Source organism: Schistocerca cancellata, chromosome 1 (assembly GCF_023864275.1).
Source record: "Schistocerca cancellata isolate TAMUIC-IGC-003103 chromosome 1, iqSchCanc2.1, whole genome shotgun sequence".
Taxonomy (NCBI): domain Eukaryota; kingdom Metazoa; phylum Arthropoda; class Insecta; order Orthoptera; family Acrididae; genus Schistocerca; species Schistocerca cancellata.
In genome coordinates, this window is record NC_064626.1 from 709,939,337 (window position 1) to 709,961,450 (window position 22,114).

The window sequence follows — 22,114 nt, forward strand, 5'->3', positions numbered from 1 at the left end:
TGTCTTCTGTTCATACTGGTCTCCTGTCCGTTTGAAACTGGATTACGGGTGTATCATATATTCATCCACAAATCCGTCTTTCTTACATTGTCTTAACACCATCCACCATTGTGGAATATGTTTAGCCACTGGTGCCTTCTATATTAGTCCCATTGAAAATCTTTATGCTGAGGCTGCTGACTTTGGATTGTCCTACCAGTTTTCGTTTGCTGCTTTGACAGCTTTGCTTTACCCTCCCTGCCACATTCTCCATGGGTACGAGCTCTTCATTGCCCTGGCATTGTGCTGAGGTATGTGTTCATTTTGGATTCCATTCAGTTCCCAAGGACACTACTTCTGGCCTGCTGTATCACAGTGAGTGCATCGCTCTTCACATGCGGCTTAGCGACAGTGTCTTTGTCTACATCAATGGTTCCAAGGCCAATCATGGTATGGCGTGCGTGCATTTGGTGATGATTCTTTTAAATATTGACTCCTTGACCAGTGCTAGATTTTTACCATGGAGCTCTACGCTCTCTGTCAGGACGTGTGGTACATCCAGTGACACGGGCTTGCAAATTGTGTCATCTGCTCAGATTCTCTCAGTGCTCTTCAGAGTCTTTGCATGCTGTATTCAGTCCGCCCTCCAGTACAATAGATCCAAGAATACCTCTACTCACTTACTGTGGGGGGAGGCAATGTGGTATTCCTGGTCACATCAGCATGCCATGAAATGAGGCTGCTGATGTTGCACCTCTCCTCCCTTGGCCTGCTAGTCATTCTGTTCCCATGGATGAACTTTGTGTCACTGTCTGTCGGCGTGTAGTATCACTTTGGAGTGCACAGTGATCTTCTCTCCAGGGAAACAAACTCCGCGACATTATACCTCTCCCAATAGCATGTCGACCTCCTCTCAGCCCACAGGTCGCGAGGAGGACATTTCAGCCCAGTTGTGTATAGGACATTGTTGTTTTAGTCGCTGCCATATATTAACTGGTGACCCTGCCCCACTCTGTGCCTGCTGCTCTTGACCCTACATTGTGTGCCACTTTCTGATCCAGTGCCCATTGTTTTATGTTTATGTTAACATCTTATGTTTGCTGTCTACTTTGTCAGATGTTTCAGCAGATGACACATCTTCTGTTGATCGTGTCTTACTTTTTATTTGCTGCAGCTGCATGGCAAAACAAATTTCATTCCTCCCCTCCCCTGCGGGGACCTCCACCATCTCAACTATTTTTTGAGAAATATTCCCTAGGGGCATCCTTGTCCTTAGCTGCTCCTATTTAAAGTTGTTTAGTTGGGTTTTAGTCTTTTTTGCCTCAGGTTTTTAGTTAGTAATATTTTTTTTTTTCGTTACATATGGGCACTTATGACTTTAGCAATTTTGCACTCCAAAGCAAAAAAAAAAAGTTACGCATTTATGTCATCACCATACAGTCCATCCCCACCCAGATCTATATCTTGGCAGCCAATCGCTTGACGTGGTGGACTCTCATTGGATTTTGCAGGACTGGTCTTTAATGCCTGATTGACATGGGTTCCCCATCTCCATCAATGGATGTGTTGGCCACACCTCAGTGCTCTCCGATGTCTTAGCAACACCAGCTGGAGCACAGATCGCCCTACTCTTGATGCAGCTGTACTCAGTATTGGTCCAGTCCTGCCTAGATTACAGGAGTTTTGCCCACTTCTTGATATCACCTTTGATTTTACAGATGCTAGACCTGATATACCTCTGTGGGGTAAGACTGACAGCTGGGGCTTTTTGGACTAGCCCTCTGATCAGTCTCCTAGCAGATGCAGGGCTTCCCCCGTTGTGCCAGCAACAATTGATCACTTACGTGTCACGCATCCGCTGTGCTGCGCCCTGGAACACCCAAACTACCGTCTCCCATTTCCAGATAGAGAATTCCACCTCCTGCAACAGTGGCCCAGGTATGTCCCCCATCGTACTTTCTGCCCGGGGGGGGGGGGGGGGGGGGGGTCCTCTGGCTGCTCCCTGGATGGGGCATCTTGCTTGCCTTTCTTCCTTTCCCGCCTTGTCTTCTTCCTTGTTCCTTTCTTTAGACTTTGTTGATCTTCAGTAGACTTTGGAGTTTTCTTTTCTTGGTTTCATTATCTAGTTCCTTCTTTGGTGTGTAGTTTTCTTGACTTGGTTGTTCCAGGTAGGAGGGACTGATGACCTCGCATAGTTTGCTCCCTTTAATCATTAAACCAGCCAACTGTCCATATTCAAAGGAAAGTGAACAGAGCGAGAAGTGAAATTTCTAAATTCCTCAGTTTGCCTGTGTCAGGCAAATCTTTATTTAAAAAACAAATACACTCAATCTTAAGGTGATACATCTGTCATTCTTCGTGTGTTCTTTTTTGCAAATGGATATGGACCAGATTTGTGTCGTCTCTTCAGGTATTTCAGAGTTGCTACTCAAACAGATGCCTGAGGTATCTGTTAATACTTTTTTTCGGTATGTAACAATGTTTTAGAACCTCAGTAGAAGTAGCTATAGGCTCAAAAGTCTTACTCCATTTCATATTCTGCAGGGTAGTGTTCATATTCATGTCAGCATTGTTATTTTGTTGGTCTGAAGTATTTGTTCATGGTTTAAAAGACTCTGAAATTATGTTTTCGACTAAATGCCATGAATGTAGTTAGTTATTCCGAATAAAAAAATTGAATGTTTTTGTATGTTGTTTTTTGTGTAACGATCTTAATCTTCTACACAGAATTTAATCTTTACTATATGTTCTAATTTTTATTAATTGTAGTGATGTACAAAATAGAATTGTCTACTAACACTAGCATTCTTTGTTGCAGTACACCATGACCTTGTCAGGTTCCTTTGTCTTTCTCCCTGGTCATATGTATAAAACATAAATCTGCAAGACGGTAAGCTCAGTTTTTTTTCTGAAGCACAAGGATGCACTTATCTAAAAAATAATGCACCCATTTCCAAGCTCTGTAATTACAATTTGTTCTCTTATTAGAACTGCTCATTAGCATAATGGCATATGGAGGAAGGGGAAGAGGCGGCAGACGAGATGGGAGATGGATTGATAGCTCGCTCCTCCATCAGTACCACGATGAATCGCAAGGCTTTCTTCAACCAGATGATGCACTTTCTGCTTGGATCAAACAACTAATCGAAATGTGGCGTCGATGTGAGTATTTATATTGTTGAGTTTGCCTGACTTGCTTGAGTGCCACATAGTTGTTGAAATTATTCAATAATTATATGAATATAATAGAGGGAAACACTCCACGTGGGAAAAATATATCTAAAAACAAAGATGATGAGACTTACCAAACAAAAGCGCTGGCAGGTCGATAGACACACAAACAAACACAAACATACACATAAAATTCAAGCTTTCGCAACAAACAGTTGCTTCGTCAGGAAAGAGGGAAGGAGAGGGAAAGACGAAAGGATGGGGGGAAAAAAGGACAGGTATACGCGCGCGCACACGCGCGCACACACACACACGCGCGCGCACATGTGCGGATGGATATGTGTGTGTGTGTGTGTGTGTGTGTGTGTGTGTGTGTGTGTGTGTGTGTGTGTGTGTGTGTGTGCGCGCGCGAGTGTATACCTGTCCTTTTTTCCCCCTAAGGTAAGTCTTTCCGCTCCCGGGATTGGAATGACTCCTTACCCTCTCCCTTAAAACCCACATCCTTTCGTCTTTCCCTCTCCTTCCCTCTTTCCTGACGAAGCAACTGTTTGTTGTGAAAGCTTGAGTTTTATGTGTATGTTTGTGTTTGTTTGTGTGTCTATCGACCTGCCAGCGCTTTTGTTTGGTAAGTCTCATCATCTTTGTTTTTAGATATATTATTCAATAATTAGTTGTTTTAAGCTCCCTTACAAAGTAAATGATTTGTGGGTAAAAGTTTTGTGTTGAATCCCCCTTGCATTTGTCACAGTTTGTTTGAAAAATGTATGTAATATGTGCCAAAATGTGTATCAAAGACTTGACCATTATGTAATATAAATTTTCTGAATTTACCTTGCAGTGTCAGCTTTTGTAGTGAAAAGTGCATTAATTACTGCAAAGTGTGTTGCATATGGTGCAAATGTAAACATTAAGCCACAGTACAGATCAACTTTATTTTACATTCACATTCATTGGGTTTGCCAACTCTCAACCTAACTATCACCTTCCCACCTAACGTGGAACTGGTGCTATTCTACAGATCAATCTATTACCACAATCAGTACTCAGTTTCTGATCAGATGAGTTCCAGGTTATTCCCTGTGAAACATGAAAGTATTGGCTATGACGCAATTTTTTTCTTCTTCATTTTCTTCTTCTCCGTATTATGTCATTAGTGAACTGTCTTAAAACTGTCACTGTTTTGATAAAATGAACCGTCTTGTCAAAACAGGGCTGTTCCATGAGAACATGGATATGGACACAAACCTTAAAAATTAAAAATATTCTTATTACAATTCTGATTACCATTTCTGTTAGCTGAAACGCTTTTTTGAAGCTTCATTTTCATGTTAAGAAGTGCTGGGACTGAACAAATGGCCTTATAGCATGTCTAAAATTTCAGCTTCTAGACCCTCTAAGAAATTAGTTTTCAAAAGTACTACAATGATGCATTGTAAAGTAATTTATTAACAGAATATACATGAAAAACTTTACAAGTATCGTAGGTCAGCCCATTTCGACAGTTTATATTGATTTTATTTAATTAGTAAAGTCCCCAGGCTGATTTATTTTTTATTGCTATCTCCTGTTATTCCGATACCGAAAAAAGTGTGAAATTTATTTTTCAAGCTCAATGCAATTTTGTAGAATCCTGAAAATAAGCATGGAAAAACAGATTTATGAGATACATGTCTCACTACAGAGAAAAAATATTCAATATAAACAATGTTTAGTAGCGTTTTTTTTTAAATAGACATTGGCTTATTTTTAACAATTACAGTGTTTCCACAATTCTCAAACAAGATATTTCATTTTTGTAGTTGTTATCATGCCCCTCACATCAGCTGAGAGAATGAGAGATTACTGGAAATGACTGAAGGAGAAAGGATTAAGTGATGATATTAAGGGGAAGGACAGGGAAAGGACACTTTCAGCCTTTTAACTCCTGCTCAACTTAAGAAGCAAAGAGAAAAAGAGGAACTTAATCAAATGAAATGATAATTAAATCAACACCCTAGCTGCAAACAGGCGTTGATGTACTCCATTGGGGACATGTTGAAAATGTGTGCCCCGACCGGGACTCGAACCCGGGATCTCCTGCTTACATTGCAGACGCTCAATCCATCTGAGCCACTGTGGGCACAGAGGATAGTGCGTCTGCAGGGACTTATCCCTTGCACGCTCCCCGTGAGATCCACATTCCCAACATGTCCACATCACTACATTCGTAGTGCGCCTAATAGATGTTTGCCCATCATACTCATTACTCGTGGCAGATTAATCTACCAAGACCCGCACGAGTTCGGGCATAGCGTGTGCGTTCGCACAAGAAGGTCAATGGCTGGGAAGCCATATTTTAACTATATATGACGGTAGTATCTGTTCCCGAAAGAACAGACACACTATCCTCTGTGGCCACGGTGGCTCAGATGGATAGAGCGTCTGCCATGTAAGCAGGAGATCACGGGTTCGAGTCCCGGTTGGGGCACACATTTTCATGTCCCCAATGAAGTACATCAACGCCTGTTTGCAGCTAGGGTGTCCATTTAATTATCATTTCATTTCTAGCAAAGCTGCATGGTCATCCACGGTAACTGTTCTTTCGGGAACAGATACTACCGTCATATAAACTTAATCAAAGAAAATTCAGAAATAAAGCTAGAGCCAGCAGTGAAGGCAATGGTAGTGATGCTTGCGTCACCTACACAAATAGTCCATGTAAATCACCTGCTACATTAAGCAAATCAGTTAAACATGTGGCAACTTGTTACCTAGAAGTCCAAGAAAGTTCTCTTGGAATTAGTTGCTGTTCATGAAGTTTTAAGTAAGTGAACAACAGCTGAAAAATCAGATTCAACGCCTAAATCCAAGCACAGAAGAAGCTTTTGCTATTTTTTTATGTTCGAGATAACATTTCATGACAAACTCCTGGAATGAAAGATTATATGATAATGAACCACATTTTCTGACTTCATTAGCACAACAGTCTGAAACCAAGAGAAAGATGTTTGCATGATGTCAAAATGTGAAAAGTGTGCAAATGTATCTTTGGAAGTTAAGTATCCTTTGGATGAGAACTTAATGAAGAAGCTGATCAAATGGACCCAATGGCAAACAGTGAACCATTGAATCACTCTGAAAGAGATTCATGGTACTGTTGGTCAGAGTCTTGATGCTCTTTCAAACATGCTACCCCAATTATTACAACATACATGTATTAAAAGACAACAATCAAATTTTTTTGAAAACAAAAAGAATTCTGCAAACAAGAACATAATCTTGGTGCAAGTAGATTTTGCAGAAAATTATACGGTTCAGCTACAGAATGAAGTCCAGAGTGCCCATTGGTCAAAACAACAACTCACTTTGTTTACAGCATTTGTTTGGGACTCACAAAATGATGGATATTCTTGTGCTGTTGTTAGTGATGAACTTGATCGTAATAAATATTCAGTGCGTGCTTTCCTAAGTAAAATTGTAGAGCACATTATATCCATGAACCCAGAGGTAGAATCTGTCACATTCACAAGTGATAGTGCAGCCGGTCAATTTAAGCAGCAGTTCCTGTTTGCCAACTTGGCATTTTTCAGAGAATGCTATAGAATAAATATTTCATGGAACTTCTTTGCCACATCACACTGCAAAGGTGTTGTGGATGGGACTGGTGGAACTGTAAAGTGTACAGTCTGGAATATCTGCAAAGCTGGGAAACACATACTATCTGGTGCTGGGGACTTTGCAAAAGCTGCACGTGAAAGATGTCATGGCATAAACTTTGTTTTATATCTCTGCCTTGCAAATTTCAAAGAATACAGAGGAATTGGATCAAATGTGGATGGGAATAGTTCCAATAGAGCAGACAAAAACCACCCATGCTGTTACACCTATTGCTCCATATATTATTGAGTACCAGCATTACTCACTATCTCCCCAGAGGTTTGTGTACAATTTCAAAAAGCGATCTTCAGCCAAAGAAAACTGATCAATCATTCAACTTTGGTTTCCTATGCTGTAAGAAACAGATAAAGATTTTTTGTGGGGCAGGTGATTTATGTTGAAGATGGTTATGAAATTTCATTTCTTAGAAAGAATGATGCAAATCGAAAGATATTTACATTTCCCTAAAAGGAAGATAAATGTTGGGTAGAAAAAGACCAAATTGTAGAGAAACTAGCTGCACCTACTGTAGATTGGAGGAATAAGTACCATTTTCCCTACCCAATCAGCAGTGCAGAATAAAACTGGTAATTTTCAAGTGAAAGTATCATTCCGTTACTATTAAGTGACATTCTGTTACCAGCAATTTTATTTATTCATTTATTTATTTATTTTATTTTGTTAGTAAAATATTAGTGTCATGCATTTATCTTCTATGTGATTTTGTTTCCCATTTATCTCTCTTCACAGTATAATTTTTGTGAATTTTTATAGGAAATGAACGAGCTGAATTATTGTTGCATTATAAATGAGAACAATACGCATGTCTGAATTGTCATTCCATTACCAGAAAGTTTTTTTTACATAAGTCTCATTATATGAATGAAACTTCAACTATTAAATAACGTAACTTGTGTTCCTTTGCTTATGTATAAAATACAAATTTTTTGTCTTTTATCATGATTCTTTGTCTTTACTATCCTTATTGTGCAAAAACTATCACCAAGTGTCATTCCATTACTCATGGAACTACCCAACATTGACAGTTATAAGACAGTTCACTTAAGATGTAATATGGACGTCACATCAGTCTAGATGTACTTGACAATGGTGATAACTGCTGAAACAGTCTGTTCTGAATAAAGAGTATTTAATTATACATAGCTATTTGGTGCATCTTTTCAGTAATCATGTCATTATCAGATATAGTCATTGTTTCCTTCTGTATTCTTGTTTTTCCTCCCTCTGTTGTTTGGAATTTCATAGTACTTAGTATTACTCATATTTGCAAGAGCTGTTATGCAAAAAGCAGTCCACTTAATCTGATTTATTTATTTACCCATACATAGTCTTGACAAATGGAATTTCTGTTAATTATGTGGGGGCAATGTTCTTTGTTAAATATGATGAAATACTCCATTTCACTTGTTTGCAGTCAGTGAAAGTTAATCTGATTTTTGTTTACTGAGTTGTTCTTAATTTTGAAGACCATTAAAACAAATTATTGTATATGAAATAAATACTTATTTTCATTTCACATGTGGAGCTTAAGAATTACATTAAAAATTTTTAGTGAGATTTCAATGAAATCAAATGTCGCTTTGCTTGTTTACTATATTTTCTAATGCAGTTGTTAATATACAAACCTTTCTATTGTTAAAAACGATTTTGTTTTAGGGAAGAAGAGTGATGCTGTAAGACAAATGCTGCACAATTGTTTTGCTGCTGCTGGTAACCCCTATATTACAGCTCTTCAGATAATGTTAAATAGTGAAGATTTCTACCAAGCTAAAACTAACTCTTTAGCATATACAGGTAAGTGAACTGCGTCATCTCCAATAATGATAGAATATATTTTGAATGCAACTTGTGAGTAAAGCTGACACTAAAAATGTTGTGTTTGTTTTAATGACTGAGCTATTATCTATAAAGAAGGCTGTAAATAGTGGAGCCTAAGTTGTGCTTTTCCTCATGATTTCCAGGCGGGCTTTGATGTGGTTTTTTATTATTTGACAAAATATATGTTAATATTATATCACGTTATGTAGAGTCTCACTGCAAACTGAAGAGTGAGGAAGCAAGCCCCCACTCTCTGTGCAGGAACAACTACAGGCTTTTTCATAAAGTTAGATCAACCTTTCTGCAGCATGCCTTTCAAATCACTTGGGACATGTGAGGAGTGTTCATTTTCCACTAAATGCAGTAACACTACATAATAAAGCAATTAAGAACTAATCCAACTATTGGAAGAAAAAACCGGAACAGAATATATGTAAATCACCGCCTGCTGCGCTGCACTGCTAGGCAGGAAACTGATTGTTAGTCACCCCTGTACTCCAATTGTAGCATTCTTCTGGGCAATGCCATTTCCTTCACAATGGTGGCTGCTTGCTTATCAGTTTACAGATAGACCATATCCAGTTGGAATGTGCATTACTTTAGTTCATTTAAATCATTTGCATCTCTTTAGTGTTGCTGCTGGGAGATGGTAATACATGCTAGAATTCTGCAACTTCTTCTTTCTGGAAGGCCAGTCCTTTTACTGATACAGCGCATTTCATGAGAGACATTATATTGCGTTGTCATGACACACTGAGATGAGAAAAGTCATGGGATACCTTCTAATATAGTGTTGGACCTCCTTTTGCCCAGGTTAGTGCAGCAACTTGACATTCATGGACTCAACAAGTCGTTGGAAGTCCAATGTAGAAATATTTAGCCATGCTGCCCCTATAGCTGTCCATAATTGCGAAAGTGTTGCCTGTGCAGGAGTTTGTGCACAAATTGTCCTTCCCATTATGTCCCATAAGTGTTCAGTGGGATTCATGTCAGATGATCTGGACGGCCAGATCATTCACTTTAATTGTCCAAAATGTTCTTCAGACAAGTCACGAACAATTAATGCTCGATGACATGACACATTGTCACATTTTCATCCATAAAAATTCCATCATTGTTTAGGAACATGAAGTCCTGAATGGGTGCAAATGGTCTCCAAGTAGCTGAACATACCCATTTCTAGTCAATGACCGGTTCAATTAGACCAGAGGACCCAGTCCATTCTACATAAATACAGCACACGCCATTGTGGAATTACAACCAACTTGCACAGTGTCTTGTTGACAACTTGGGTCCATGGCATCGTGGGGTCCGCGCCACTCTTGAACCCTACCATCAGCCCTTTCTGGACTCACTTGACCAGGCCACAGTTTTACAGTCAGGTAGGGTTCAGCTGATATAGTCACAAGCCCAAGAGAGACACTGCAGGCAATCTTGTGCTGTTAGGAAAGCCACTATAGTCAGTCGTCTGGTGCTGTGGTTAATTAACGCCAAATTTTGGCGCACTGTCCTAACGGGTTCATTTGACATACTTCCCACACTGATTTCTGTAGTATTTCACTCTGTGTTGCTTGTCTGTTAGCACTGACAACTCTATGCAAATGCCACTGATCTTGGTTGTTAAGTGAAGACCATCGACCACTGCATTGTCTGTGGTGAGAGGTAATACGTGAAATTTTGCTATTCTTGGCACACTCTAGACACTGTGGATCTCAGAATATTGAATTCCCTAATGAGTTGCAAAATAAAATGTGTCATTTGTCTAGCTTCAACTACATTTCGCATTCAGAATCTGTTAATCTCCAGCGTGCAGCCATAATCATATCGGACACTTTTTCATATGAACCATCTGTGGTTCAAATTACATCTCCGCAGATGCGCTGCCCTTTTATACCTTATGTATAGGATATATCTGCCATCTGTATATGTCCATATTGCTATCAGGTGACTTGTCACTTCAGTATAGTGTAGAAGGTAACTGTAAGAAATTTGTAATGAGACGAACAGAAATGACAAGTATATTCAAAGGCAATAATTGCACTGAAGTCTTACAAGGGGAGGCCACGACATTTGGAATGCGGATTTACTTCAAACTTCGTACACTCGTAGTACTCCATTGGGACAGCAAAATGTGAAAGCAGTAGCGCGTACTTCTCAAGCGTTATTGAGAAATTCACAAGATAATTTCGGTCATCAAATATATACCTGTGCATTTCCATTTTTTACCATGAAGCGGCGGCAGCCAAGTGGTTAGTGTTCAAGCCCCGTAATAGCTGGATCGAGTCCCATTAGTCAGTTTTTTTTTTAAATTTTTTATTGTTTTTCCCAACACATACTCTTTACTATTGTATTAAAATTAATCCAATGGGGAAAATATGTGTAATCAGATGAACTTTTCTTAATTTTACAATGTTATTTGGCAGTCTACAAATTTTTATCATCACAAATAATATAATATTCATAACTATCGACTAGTAAATGACCAAACATGTCAAGTGATACTGAAAATGTATGCTTGTCCGTGATTTGAGAAATTCCCTTACACCTGTAAGGAGCCCGAAACTACGTGTTACCTGCAAGTTTTGACAGGCACAGACGGCTTTTGAAAGATGTACAATTAATCGCTTTCGACATTAGGAGTAAAAGTTGCAGAATGATATTTTTCGCAAAAACATGGAAAACATAAAGTTGAACGGCACCAGCTGCATTGAATAAATGCTTTGTTTCCCCATACACAAGGTCTTTTGAGGTTTTCCATCGAAAAACAAACCTTGTTAACATTTTCAAAAACCCCCTCTTTCAGCCAATAATTTGGAAGCAAACCATGCGTAACGCAGCATTTCCTTCAATATTGGCTCTGGTAATTGGTCATGCAGTAACAAGGGTATGTTATAGAGTCTTCACGAGAAGCAATTTCTCGTTCTTTTTAGATTAAATACTAACAATTTGTTCCACGTTCTTCGTCATCGGTGAAAATTTTGTCATACAAACCAGGATTCATTAGTTTCTCAATGGTATTCTAAACCTTTGGTCCAGACTTCCCGTAGCTTCTTGCAAACAAAGAAACACGTGTGACAATAATTCACCACACAATGTTATCGCATATTGTGCCATGTAAGAGTGTGTCACCTTATTCATATTGCGCCTTCTGACAACCACGGTCTTCGAATTTCTTTCGGCGAGAGTTCTGGTGTATGTGGACTGGTACTGGCAACCTGTCCGGTCTGTACTGATAACTTTTTTTTTTTTTTTTTTTTTTTCCGAAATTCGGGATGATTGCCCTCATCTGTAATTGAAACTTTCTCGCGGCTTCCAGCATTTCTTCTGCAGACACAATTTCCTCAAACTCACATACCGCGTGATCTTCCTATGCCGAATTATGTGCTGTAGTTTGATTTTTTTTATCCATGAAAGCGATGCTTTGAAGATGAAGTCCTCCGATTCGAATTAGCCTGCAGCAGCCAAAGCCTACTGCTGTAAGTTTCTGGTTGTTGCCTGAAAACGAAAATCAGAATTTCATTTTATTAATATAATTATTTCTTTGAATGAGGTTGTAGAAGATATAGAAAATTAGATGTAGAGTGATAAAAATGAACACTTACTTGCTGATAATTTTGGCGAGACTCCACGAAACGTTCATAGGTCCACGAATCAATTATAGAATATTTATCGATCGTTGATCCTCCAGATTTTCCGTTTTCTTCCCATGTCTTCAATTCGTTTTTTCATGTCAAACTTCTAGACCCTTTTATCTGGATAGTTTGGAGACTCTATTTGGGATGTTCTTTCACCAGTTTAACAACTTTTTCCCATTGTATCAATTGTAATATAAATAGTAAAGAATGTGTGTTGGGAGGGGGGGGGGGGGGGGGGGGGAACTGACGAACGGGACTCGATCCAGCGATTATGGGGCTTGAACGCTAACCACTTGGCTGCCGCCACTTCATGGTAAAAGTGACAATGCACAGGTATATATTTGATGACTGAAATTATCTTGCGAATTTCTCAATGCTTGAAAAGTACGTGCTACTGCTTACACATATTGCTGTCATAATGGGGTACTAAGGGTGTATGAAGTTTGAAGTAAATCCACGTTCCAAACATCGTAGCCTCCCCTTGTTAGTGATATGTGTTTGCCCTCTGGACAATACAAGCAGTGGGACATGGTTCTTAATAAGGCGTGTGATCACCATGGACTGTAGTGTGTGCTCTGCAACATACTCCCTTGCTGGCCACAAAGTTGTTAAGAAGTTCTTATGGTAGAGTGTTCCATTCCTCTACCAAAGCGGTTGACAGCATGTAGGTGGTGGTTGTTGCATATGGAATTTAATCACCTAATTGTATATACATGAGTGGACAGGATTAAAATACATAACGTGTGTGACACACCTAACAGCAGTGTCTAGCTAAGCATTGACAGTCATTATGTGTAATCACCAAGACTGGCAGAGAAATTGTATTTATCTTAGTTGGACACTTTTTGTGAAAGAAGTTAGTGGAGCCTATCACATGACAGTGTCACTGTTGTATAGTCACCAGGATAGTTCCTTTCCTTCTTCAAAATTGACTGGCTTTGGAGCCCCCCCCCCCCCAATATGTGACCTGGTCAATCTGTAAGTATCCATACTTTTTTTTTCCCCCACCTGAAATTCCTTAATGTATGAAAAACAGATTTTTGTCTGCAATCACATTCATTGAAGGATCTAATGTGCCTTTCAATGTATGCAAAGTGAGGCAGGTATGATGAATTTTGTTCAACGTGCTTCCTGCAGTGTCATAGTTCGTCATAGACACTGTGGTGGATACCTAAATAAAACTTACAAAATGCCTTCACTTTTCTAAGTGAAGTTTTTGTATTGTTTTATATTTGGATTGCTTTCATTCTATATGTTAGTTAGTACCAGCATTATATGTTTGGAGTCTTTGTACCTATTTTTTAATGCATTGACTGCCATGTCTTTCATTGGGAACATGTCTCCCGATGGCCGTGTAATAAGTTCTTAAGGGGTGTTTAAATGGGTCATATTTTACAGCAGTCAACATTGCTGCAAGGTGGCTGCAATACATGGCAGTTTTGTGATACGGCTGGGCAATATTGCTGAAGCTTCACATAATTGCTGATGTATTGCCAACGGGTTGCCAGTATTGTCCACCAAGCGTGGAGAACATTCTGTATTGCAGGGCAGTATTTCTCTCTGTTGTGTGATTATATGCTCTTCTGTGTGTGTGTGTGTGTGTGTGTGTGTGTGTGTGTGTGTGTGTGTGTGTGTGTGTGTGCGCGTGTGTGTATGCTATGCTCTCGGTGTCATCTTTGTTTCCTACTCCTCTCACCGAAAGCACTGCAATCGCATATCTGTGCGAAAACAGTATTGTTTCACTTTTGTTCCAAAGTTTGTGTTCATACATGTAGCCACATATGTTGTAGATGGTTATTGTTCTGGCTTTGTTGTGTACAGGTGTGGAGAAGTGAACAAACAAGAGAAGTATGAATTTTATAACTGCAATTCACATACGGGGGAATGTAACATACATAGTTAAAATAATCTGTTATTGACAAGAAATAAGTGTAAACAATGCCGACCGTAACATACCATATCATACATTAAAGCTAAGGGATGTCAATATTAATGTGTACTAAGTTCACAAACTGGAGGGAGGGGAGAAAAAGTTTGCAAGCTGTTGCCAACGAGCTTGGATTCAAGTATTATGAAGCATACAAAAAATTCTGAGGTGTCTGAACCAATACCAAATGCAAGGTAAAAGAAGTTGCACAGGAAGAGTGGAAGCGCAGGTGGCTCTTCATCCATATGGTTTTTAATTTGTTAGGAGTTTCACAATTCTGAGACGTACCTGAAGCAGGAATTGATAGTGTGAACAGTAGTATGTGTTGGAGGAAAAAAAAAAGAAAAATTCTTATTTCAAACTTCCTGTAATTAAATCTTGCAGTCAAATCAAAGCATTACATATTTGTGGTAACACGAGATGTATAGAATAGTGAACTTTAAAGTGGTATGTTAAACTTCTGTATGAATCATCAGTAGTTAAAAACTGAAGTGTGATTGCCAGTTGGGTCGTAACTGGTACACACTCTCAAATTTGTACTGGCTAGTAGAAGCCAATCTTGGGGAAGATCAGTTTGGATCCCGTAGAAACATTGGAACACATGAGGCAATACTGACCTTACGGCTTATCTTAGAAGAAAGATTAAGGAAAGGCAAACCTACGTTTCTAGCATTTGTAGACTTAGAGAAAGCTTTTGACAATGTTGACTGGAATATTCTCTTTCAAATTCTAAAGGTGGCAGGGGTAAAATACAGGGAGCGAAAGGCTATTTACAATTTGTACAGAAACCAGTTGGCAGTTATAAGAGTCGAGGGACATAAAAAGTAAGTAGCAGTTGGGAAGGGAGTGAGACAGGGTTGTAGCCTCTCCCCGATGTTATTAAATCTGTATATTGAGCAAGCAGTAAAGGAAACAAAAGAAAAATTCGGAGTAGGTATTAAAATCCATGGAGAAGAAATAAAAATTTTGAGGTTCGCCGATGACATTGTAATTCTGTCAGAGACATCAAAGAACTTGGAAGAGCAGTTGAATGGAAAAGACAGTGTCTTGAAAGAGGATATAAGATGAACATCAACAAAAGCAAAACGAGGATAATGGAATGTAGTCGAATTAAATCGGGTGATGCTGAGGGAATTAGATTAGGAAATGAGACACTTAAAGTAGTGAAGGAGTTTCGCTATTTGGGAAGCTGAATAACTGCTGATGGTCGAAGTAGAGAGGATATGAAATGTAGACTGGCAATGGCAAGAAAAGCGTTTCTGAAGAAGAGAAATTTGTTAACATTGAATATAGATTTAAATGTCAGAAAGTCGTTTCTGAAAGTATGTGTATGGAGTGTAGCCATGTATTGAAGTGAAACATGGACGATAAATACAGAATGAGATTTTCACTCTGCAGCGGAGTGTGTGCTGATATGAAACTTCCTGGCAGATTAAAACTGTGTGCCCGACCGAGACTTGAACTCAGGACCTTTGCCTTTCGCGGGCAAGTGCTCTGCCATCTGAGCTACCGAAGCACGACTCATGGCCGGTACTCACAGCTTTACTTCTGCCAGTACCTCGTCTCCTACCTTCCAAACTACCTTCCAAACCTACCGGCCATGAGTCGTGCTTCGGTAGCTCAGATGGCAGAGCACTTGCCCGCGAAAGGCAAAGGTCCCGAGTTAGAGTCTTGGTCGGGCACACAGTTTTAATCTGCCAGGAAGTTTCATGGACGATAAATAGTTTGGACAAGAAGAGAATAGAAGCTTTCGAAATGTGGTGCTACAGAAGAATGCTGAATATTAGATGGGTAGATCACATAACTAATGAGGAGGTATTGAATAGAATTGGGGAGAAGAGGAGTTTGTGGCACAACTTGACAAGAAGAAGGGACCGGTTGGTAGGACATGTTCTGAGACATCAAGGGATCACAAATTTAGCCTTGTAGGGCAGTGTGGAAGGTAAAAATCGTAGAGGGAGACCAAGAGATGAATACAGTAAGCAGATTCAGAAGGGCGTAGGTTGCAGTAAGTACTGGGAGATGAAGAAGCTTGCATAGGATAGAGTAGCATGGAGAGCTGCATCAAACTGGTCTCAGGACTGAAGACCACAACAACATGTAGCAATTCTCCTGCAAATTGCATGTATGAGATTTTCAAAATTGTTTTGACGTTCTGGTAAAATCGTGGGACAGATATGTATCCAACACAGTGTCAGTTCATAAGTTAAATTTTGTGAAGCATTCCATTAAAAAACACACATCCACAAAACCTGAACTCTTGTGTTCTTTCTTAGTTGATTCCTTGGGTGATGTAAAAGCAGTAGAGCTGCACTCACTTCCATTAGCTCATGTTTGTTTATTTTATGGCTACTATAGGTGGCAGAAAATAACTAAACTTTAAACCGTTACTGTAATAACCGCCCATGTGTAACTAGCAGTTTCTAAAATAACAGGGGAAAAGAATCCACCTGCTTTGTTCCACACCCCAACATTGGGTTGTATAGACAGATAGTTACCAAATAGCTGACTGTGTAATGTCTGAACAACAGCCCACAAAATTCGTACCAAAAGTTGCATATACAGATTCAAAATTGTTTTGATTGCCTAAACTGGCCATAAATGTCTAATACAAAGAATTACATGCTGTTCAAATACTCAAGTACAAAATCATATACCGTAGAAAAAAACATATTTCAACATCAAAAGTTTGTTCCTGAAAATCAGAAGTTAAATAGCATGGAGACAATAAAAAAAAATAAAAAATAAAAACAATTAAGACAGTGTAAAACTTTCTTAATTTTATGAAACAATTCCCATCTTCCAGTTGTTTCACTGATTTCTTCTTATACAATCAAACCTGCCACTGTTCCACTTAGCTGAAATTAGGTCCATGCCTTTTATAGGTCCAAATGTTTGCCCCCATATCCTCCAGTTTTAGTGGTGTCCTGGGAAGTCGTTATACTCCCTCATTGTACATGGGGAACAAAAACAAAACCTCTTACCTTAGTATACAGACAATTACCACAGCTAAACTTACAAGAAAATTCTCATTTTTCTGACATATATTCATTACATAATATTATATACACATGCAGCATATGTCGCAAAATGTCACAATAGTATTCTTATAAAGTGATCTGGATGAATTGAAAGTCACCACACACCAAATTTAACACAGAGAAGAGAAACTGCTTCTGAAGAACAAATACACATGGCTGACATTCAAACCATCACAACAGAAGTAGTATGTCATATCTGTAGAAGGACGAGCAGCCAGATCAGAGCGGATGAAGGAATTTTGGAAAACGAAGAAATTGCTGACTGCTAAGATCTAAACTTAATCATTGTAGACTCTGTTGTATTATATTTGATTTTAGTGCTTCAATGTGGGTGTAAACTATGTAAATAAACAAACAAATAAATAAAGATGATTCAAAAAGAATGGAGTCTCTTCCGTGTACTCCTGTATTTTAACCCAAACCATTGTCTCACATAATTGAATTCAAGAGTCAAGTTTTTAGCCATATTTTATGTCTTCTAAAGAGAACAAAACCATGATCACAATACCGTTACATAATTACCAATTAATTGAAATTAAGGTGGTGGAAGTTGCTTTAAATCATTGCATTACTTCACTCAGATTACTACCTTCCAGAAAACTAAATCCTCATGAAATTCCCAAAATGTCACCAAATTATCCACTCTTGCCAGAATATTCAAGTTACCTTTGAGTTACTGTTACCATAATCCGTTCATCATAAGAATAAATCTGATGTAAACATTGCAATATGTATTCTTCCGCATTTGCTGGAACCTCATTGGATTTCCGTTTCATGTGAGACTAGCCAAGCTGTGGAGAGTACTGTGAAGTATGATAATAAGGGTACGTTTTGTGCTATGTGTTACGAGCACATCGACCTAGCAATACTACAGAACAGCGCGTTTAACTTGGACAGCACAGGCCCCTCTGCTGGTACAGCTAGCCAGCAATGACGTGGCCAGCTGCAGTTCACACGTAAAAAGAGATGAGTAGAGGTGCAATACAGCTTCAAATGCCATTTAATTTTTAAGCAGAATGAAATAATACACTGCAAATCTCCCGCAATATGTTCCTTAGACGACTAGATGAAAACTGCAACACTTTATCATTTTTAGCTAATGTTCTATTGTAATTAAAAACAAGAATGATGAAAATTCGTGACTTAACCACAGAGTAATTTTTCTGCATAAGCTGTATGTAACTTAAGAGAGTATTGAAGGATTTCACCATATAGTTAAATGTTGAAGTCACTGCAGGTATTACTTACAGTCAGTCGTCTGGTAATCTCTTAGCTCCTTCCTTATCTGAATCTGAGAAATACATTTCAGTTTTGGAGGTGTCACCTGCTACGTTGATAATGAGCCTGTCAACAACAGAATCCACAAAGTCAACAAGGTGCAGGCAGCATTTTCTCTTCTTCTTTTATGATGAGCTGTTCTATATCCCGCCAGCGTTAGCCAATGACGTGTGAAAAAGCTGCATGCGTTGGTTCCAGTACGTCTGACATCTTAACAGTCTCGTTACTTCTCGGGCCAAACCCCACAACTTGGCTCCAGGTCAGTTCTGTTGGGTTCATATTGTAGTGGTACAGTAGCAAATGTAAAAATGCAGCATTTGTATGATGTGCTCGATGCTGTGAAAATGATTGTTTTTCATGTTTCTGTGATACTTGTCTGCCTCTGTGATATAAAACGATGGACATAATCCAAATAAAGAGTATTTGGTTTTTCATTTTTGCCTTAGAAATTAAATTGTTATGTTTTCTTAATTAAACAACTTTTATGAACAGCCTTTCATAAAACATTGATAATTAAGAATTTGTATTTGAAATGGAAACAGGAATTTCGCGTCCAATATGTAATTAGACACAACAATACTTGCATTATTCATAAAAAAAGAAGTACAAGATGTAGGTATTTGAAATTGAACAAGAAAACAAAAGGGCACTGGGGAGATTTGAACCAATGCATGAATTACTGCATTTAGCTCACATTCCATTACGCTACCGACTGTGCTACATGTTCATATCACCTGCAGTGTGTACAACACTGGGAAAACTTCAAAGACAATTATCTCCGTAAATTTATGAAAAACATTAAGAATATGTATTTCTCGGCACTTTTCAATCGTGTTCTGTGTGCATTTCACCACGGAACAGAAAGCAGCCTCAGCCATTTTCATACTGCGCATTAACAGTGCGATAATCAGATCACAGCGGTGCAGAGGCTGTGACTGTACATGATTTTTGAAATAAAAACTATGTAGCTGAAGCGTGATTAAGAAAAATGTTGGTGGCTGTTAATACATTTGAACGTCTTAAAGTTTCATTTAACAGAAGTTAGTAATAATATATCTAATACTTCCAAGAGCGTAACAACACCAGTGTATGTGTGCTACTTCTTCTGACCAATCATCACGTTTGTGATTGTTTACATCAGGTTTATTCTTGTGATGAACGATTTATAGTAAATAAGCAGAAATATTTTCCTCATTGTATCATCATTATCTTAAGCCAGTCACTATCCAGAACACAAATATCAGTTTCCAGTAGCCTGTGAAATAAAGCGTGTAGCAGTATATAACCAGTACTGTAGCAAAATATTACTCTTTCATTAAACTTCCCATTTTCTTTGTCGTTAATTACACATACAGGTATTACCAAATGTTGCCCAGTTTAGATTTCCAGTATAACATGATAACACTTGCCAGTATACAGGTAGCATTACATTACTTGTTAATGTCTGTTCCATCATTTACTTTGTTCTGACCTTGTTATCTGGAGGAGTGCATTCTCAATAAATAGCCTACCACAGTGACAGACTTCCTAACCATTAATACCCTAACATGCAAAAATGAGTCTACTGAACCACTCTCCACAGTGACAAATCCTAGTATTATATGCAAACTTTACTCCTAACAGACAAACTTTTTCCTGATTTCTTAATATTACTTTAAACTGAGACCAGAAGTACATATGAGTCTTCCTTTTTCATTCCACACACATCTTTAGGCAACTGTACTTAAACCTCACTTCGACTTAACTGATTCCTGATGGGATGTAACATGGCATATTTTAATATAGATTGGCAAACTTCTCCATAAGTAATTGCCTTAAACACCAAAACATTTGTGTTACCACAGGTAGTACTAAACTATTTATTTGAGATTTTCTCTCTTTCTTTTCTTCTGCTGCTACACAATTTCCTACTGACATTAGCTGATTACTTTGGATCTTACATGTGATTCTCACGTACTTGCTCATTTTTCACGTATCCTGACATCTTTCATTTCCCATTTATCTTACCTTTTGTCTGAAAGAAATATATTAATGATGAATATTCTCCAAAAACTCCCAAATAACCATGTCAAAATCCTTATGGGTGATTTCAATGCACAAATCGGTAAAGAAAAGAAATATCGATATGGGGTAGGTAAATGGTCAGGGCATACACAGACCAACCGGAATGGCATTGCGACTCATTGAAATCTGCAAAAACCACGACCTATTTTTCAAATCAACATTTTTCAAGAAAAGAGCCTCGAAAACGAAAACTTGGATCTCACCTAATCCATTACTAGGTGAATATCAGTTGGATCGTGTAATGATCTCCCGCATAAATACAGTAGAAATCATGAAACTTAAAGTCCTTAATGGACTAGACCTAGATTCTGACCATTACCCGAAAAAATTCTCCCTAGATGTCATTCCAGAAAAAAGAAACTTCTCTAAGAAATCTCTACACCGTAAATATGATGTACAAAAGATAAATGGTAATGAACAATTTACAAAAGAAACACAAAATTTAAAACCACAAAATTGTCAACAACTGCTAGCAGGACTTTTAAATCAGCTGAAACTGTAGCACCGCAAACAAGAACACGTAAACACCCATGGTGGACAGATGAGTGAGACCAACTGATAAATCTCAGAAAACAGGTGTGGCAAAATTGGTTGTGCAACAAAAATCAAAAGACCCTGGAAGCTCTCAAAGATACCAGACAAACAGTCACAGAAGCAATACGAACAGTCTGTAAACAACACGAAGACAAAAAATTGTAAGACATAGAAAATGATTTCAAGAAAAACAATTCCCGAAATTTCTAAAGAGTATTCAAACAAAAATTAACAAAGTACTCTCCTCCATCACTCCAATTCAAAAATGAACATGGGGAAATTGCCCATACCAACACTGAAAACTGTGAAATTCTTGCAAAATACTTTTCTAAATTACTGAATTGTGAAAAGCCTGCAGAAAAATTTGAGTTCCATCTCACACAACAAAACCCAGACTCAAAGCCACCAAGTTTACAGGAGATAATTCAGTCACTGAAAAATAACAAAGCATCAGGAGAAGACCAAATCATCGCAGAATTATGGAAAAATGCAGGAGAAAATCTTATTGCAAAACTCAAAGAAATTATACATGAAACCTGGAAAACTGAAAAAATCTCCACAGATTGGAAGACAGCAATCATACATCCTCTGTACAAAAAAGGAAGTAAAACAGACCGCAACAACTATCATGGAATCTCTTTACTGTCAATAACATACAAAATTCTGTCTAAAGCCCTACTAAATCGAGCAGTACCTCAGCTGGATTCAAAACTAGGCGAATACCAAGGTGGATTCAGAAAAGGTTGATCGTGTGTAGAACAAATCCTTAACTTGAAAAACTCAATGAAATATTTTCATAGAACTTCAAACAAAAGTTATGTCATCACGTTTGTCGACTTTAAAAAAGCATATGACAGTATAGACCGAGAATCCGTTTTTGAAGTATTAGCAGAATTTGGACTGGATCAAAAGACAACAAACATAATAAAAGAAACACTCACGGAGACCAAATCCAAAGTAAAATTTATGGGAGAATTGAGCACAGAATTTGAAATAGGCACAGGAGTAGG

The 22,114-nt window shown here is 38.4% G+C and overlaps 1 protein-coding gene across 6 annotated transcripts in view; it reads left to right on the top strand.

Annotated features, from left to right (window-relative positions):
- Positions 1-22,114, top strand: part of LOC126184783 (exonuclease mut-7 homolog) — a 243,914-nt gene that overhangs the window by 18,151 nt on the left and 203,649 nt on the right. For all 6 annotated transcript variants that reach the window (XR_007536880.1, XM_049927351.1, XM_049927370.1 and 3 more), the window contains exons 2-4: positions 2,798-2,869; positions 2,968-3,141; positions 8,464-8,601. Coding sequence is in view for 5 of the 6 variants with exons in the window: in XM_049927351.1 (XP_049783308.1) it covers positions 2,985-3,141; positions 8,464-8,601 (295 nt within the window). In the remaining variant the exon portion in view is untranslated. The remainder of the gene's footprint in view (positions 1-2,797; positions 2,870-2,967; positions 3,142-8,463; positions 8,602-22,114) is intronic.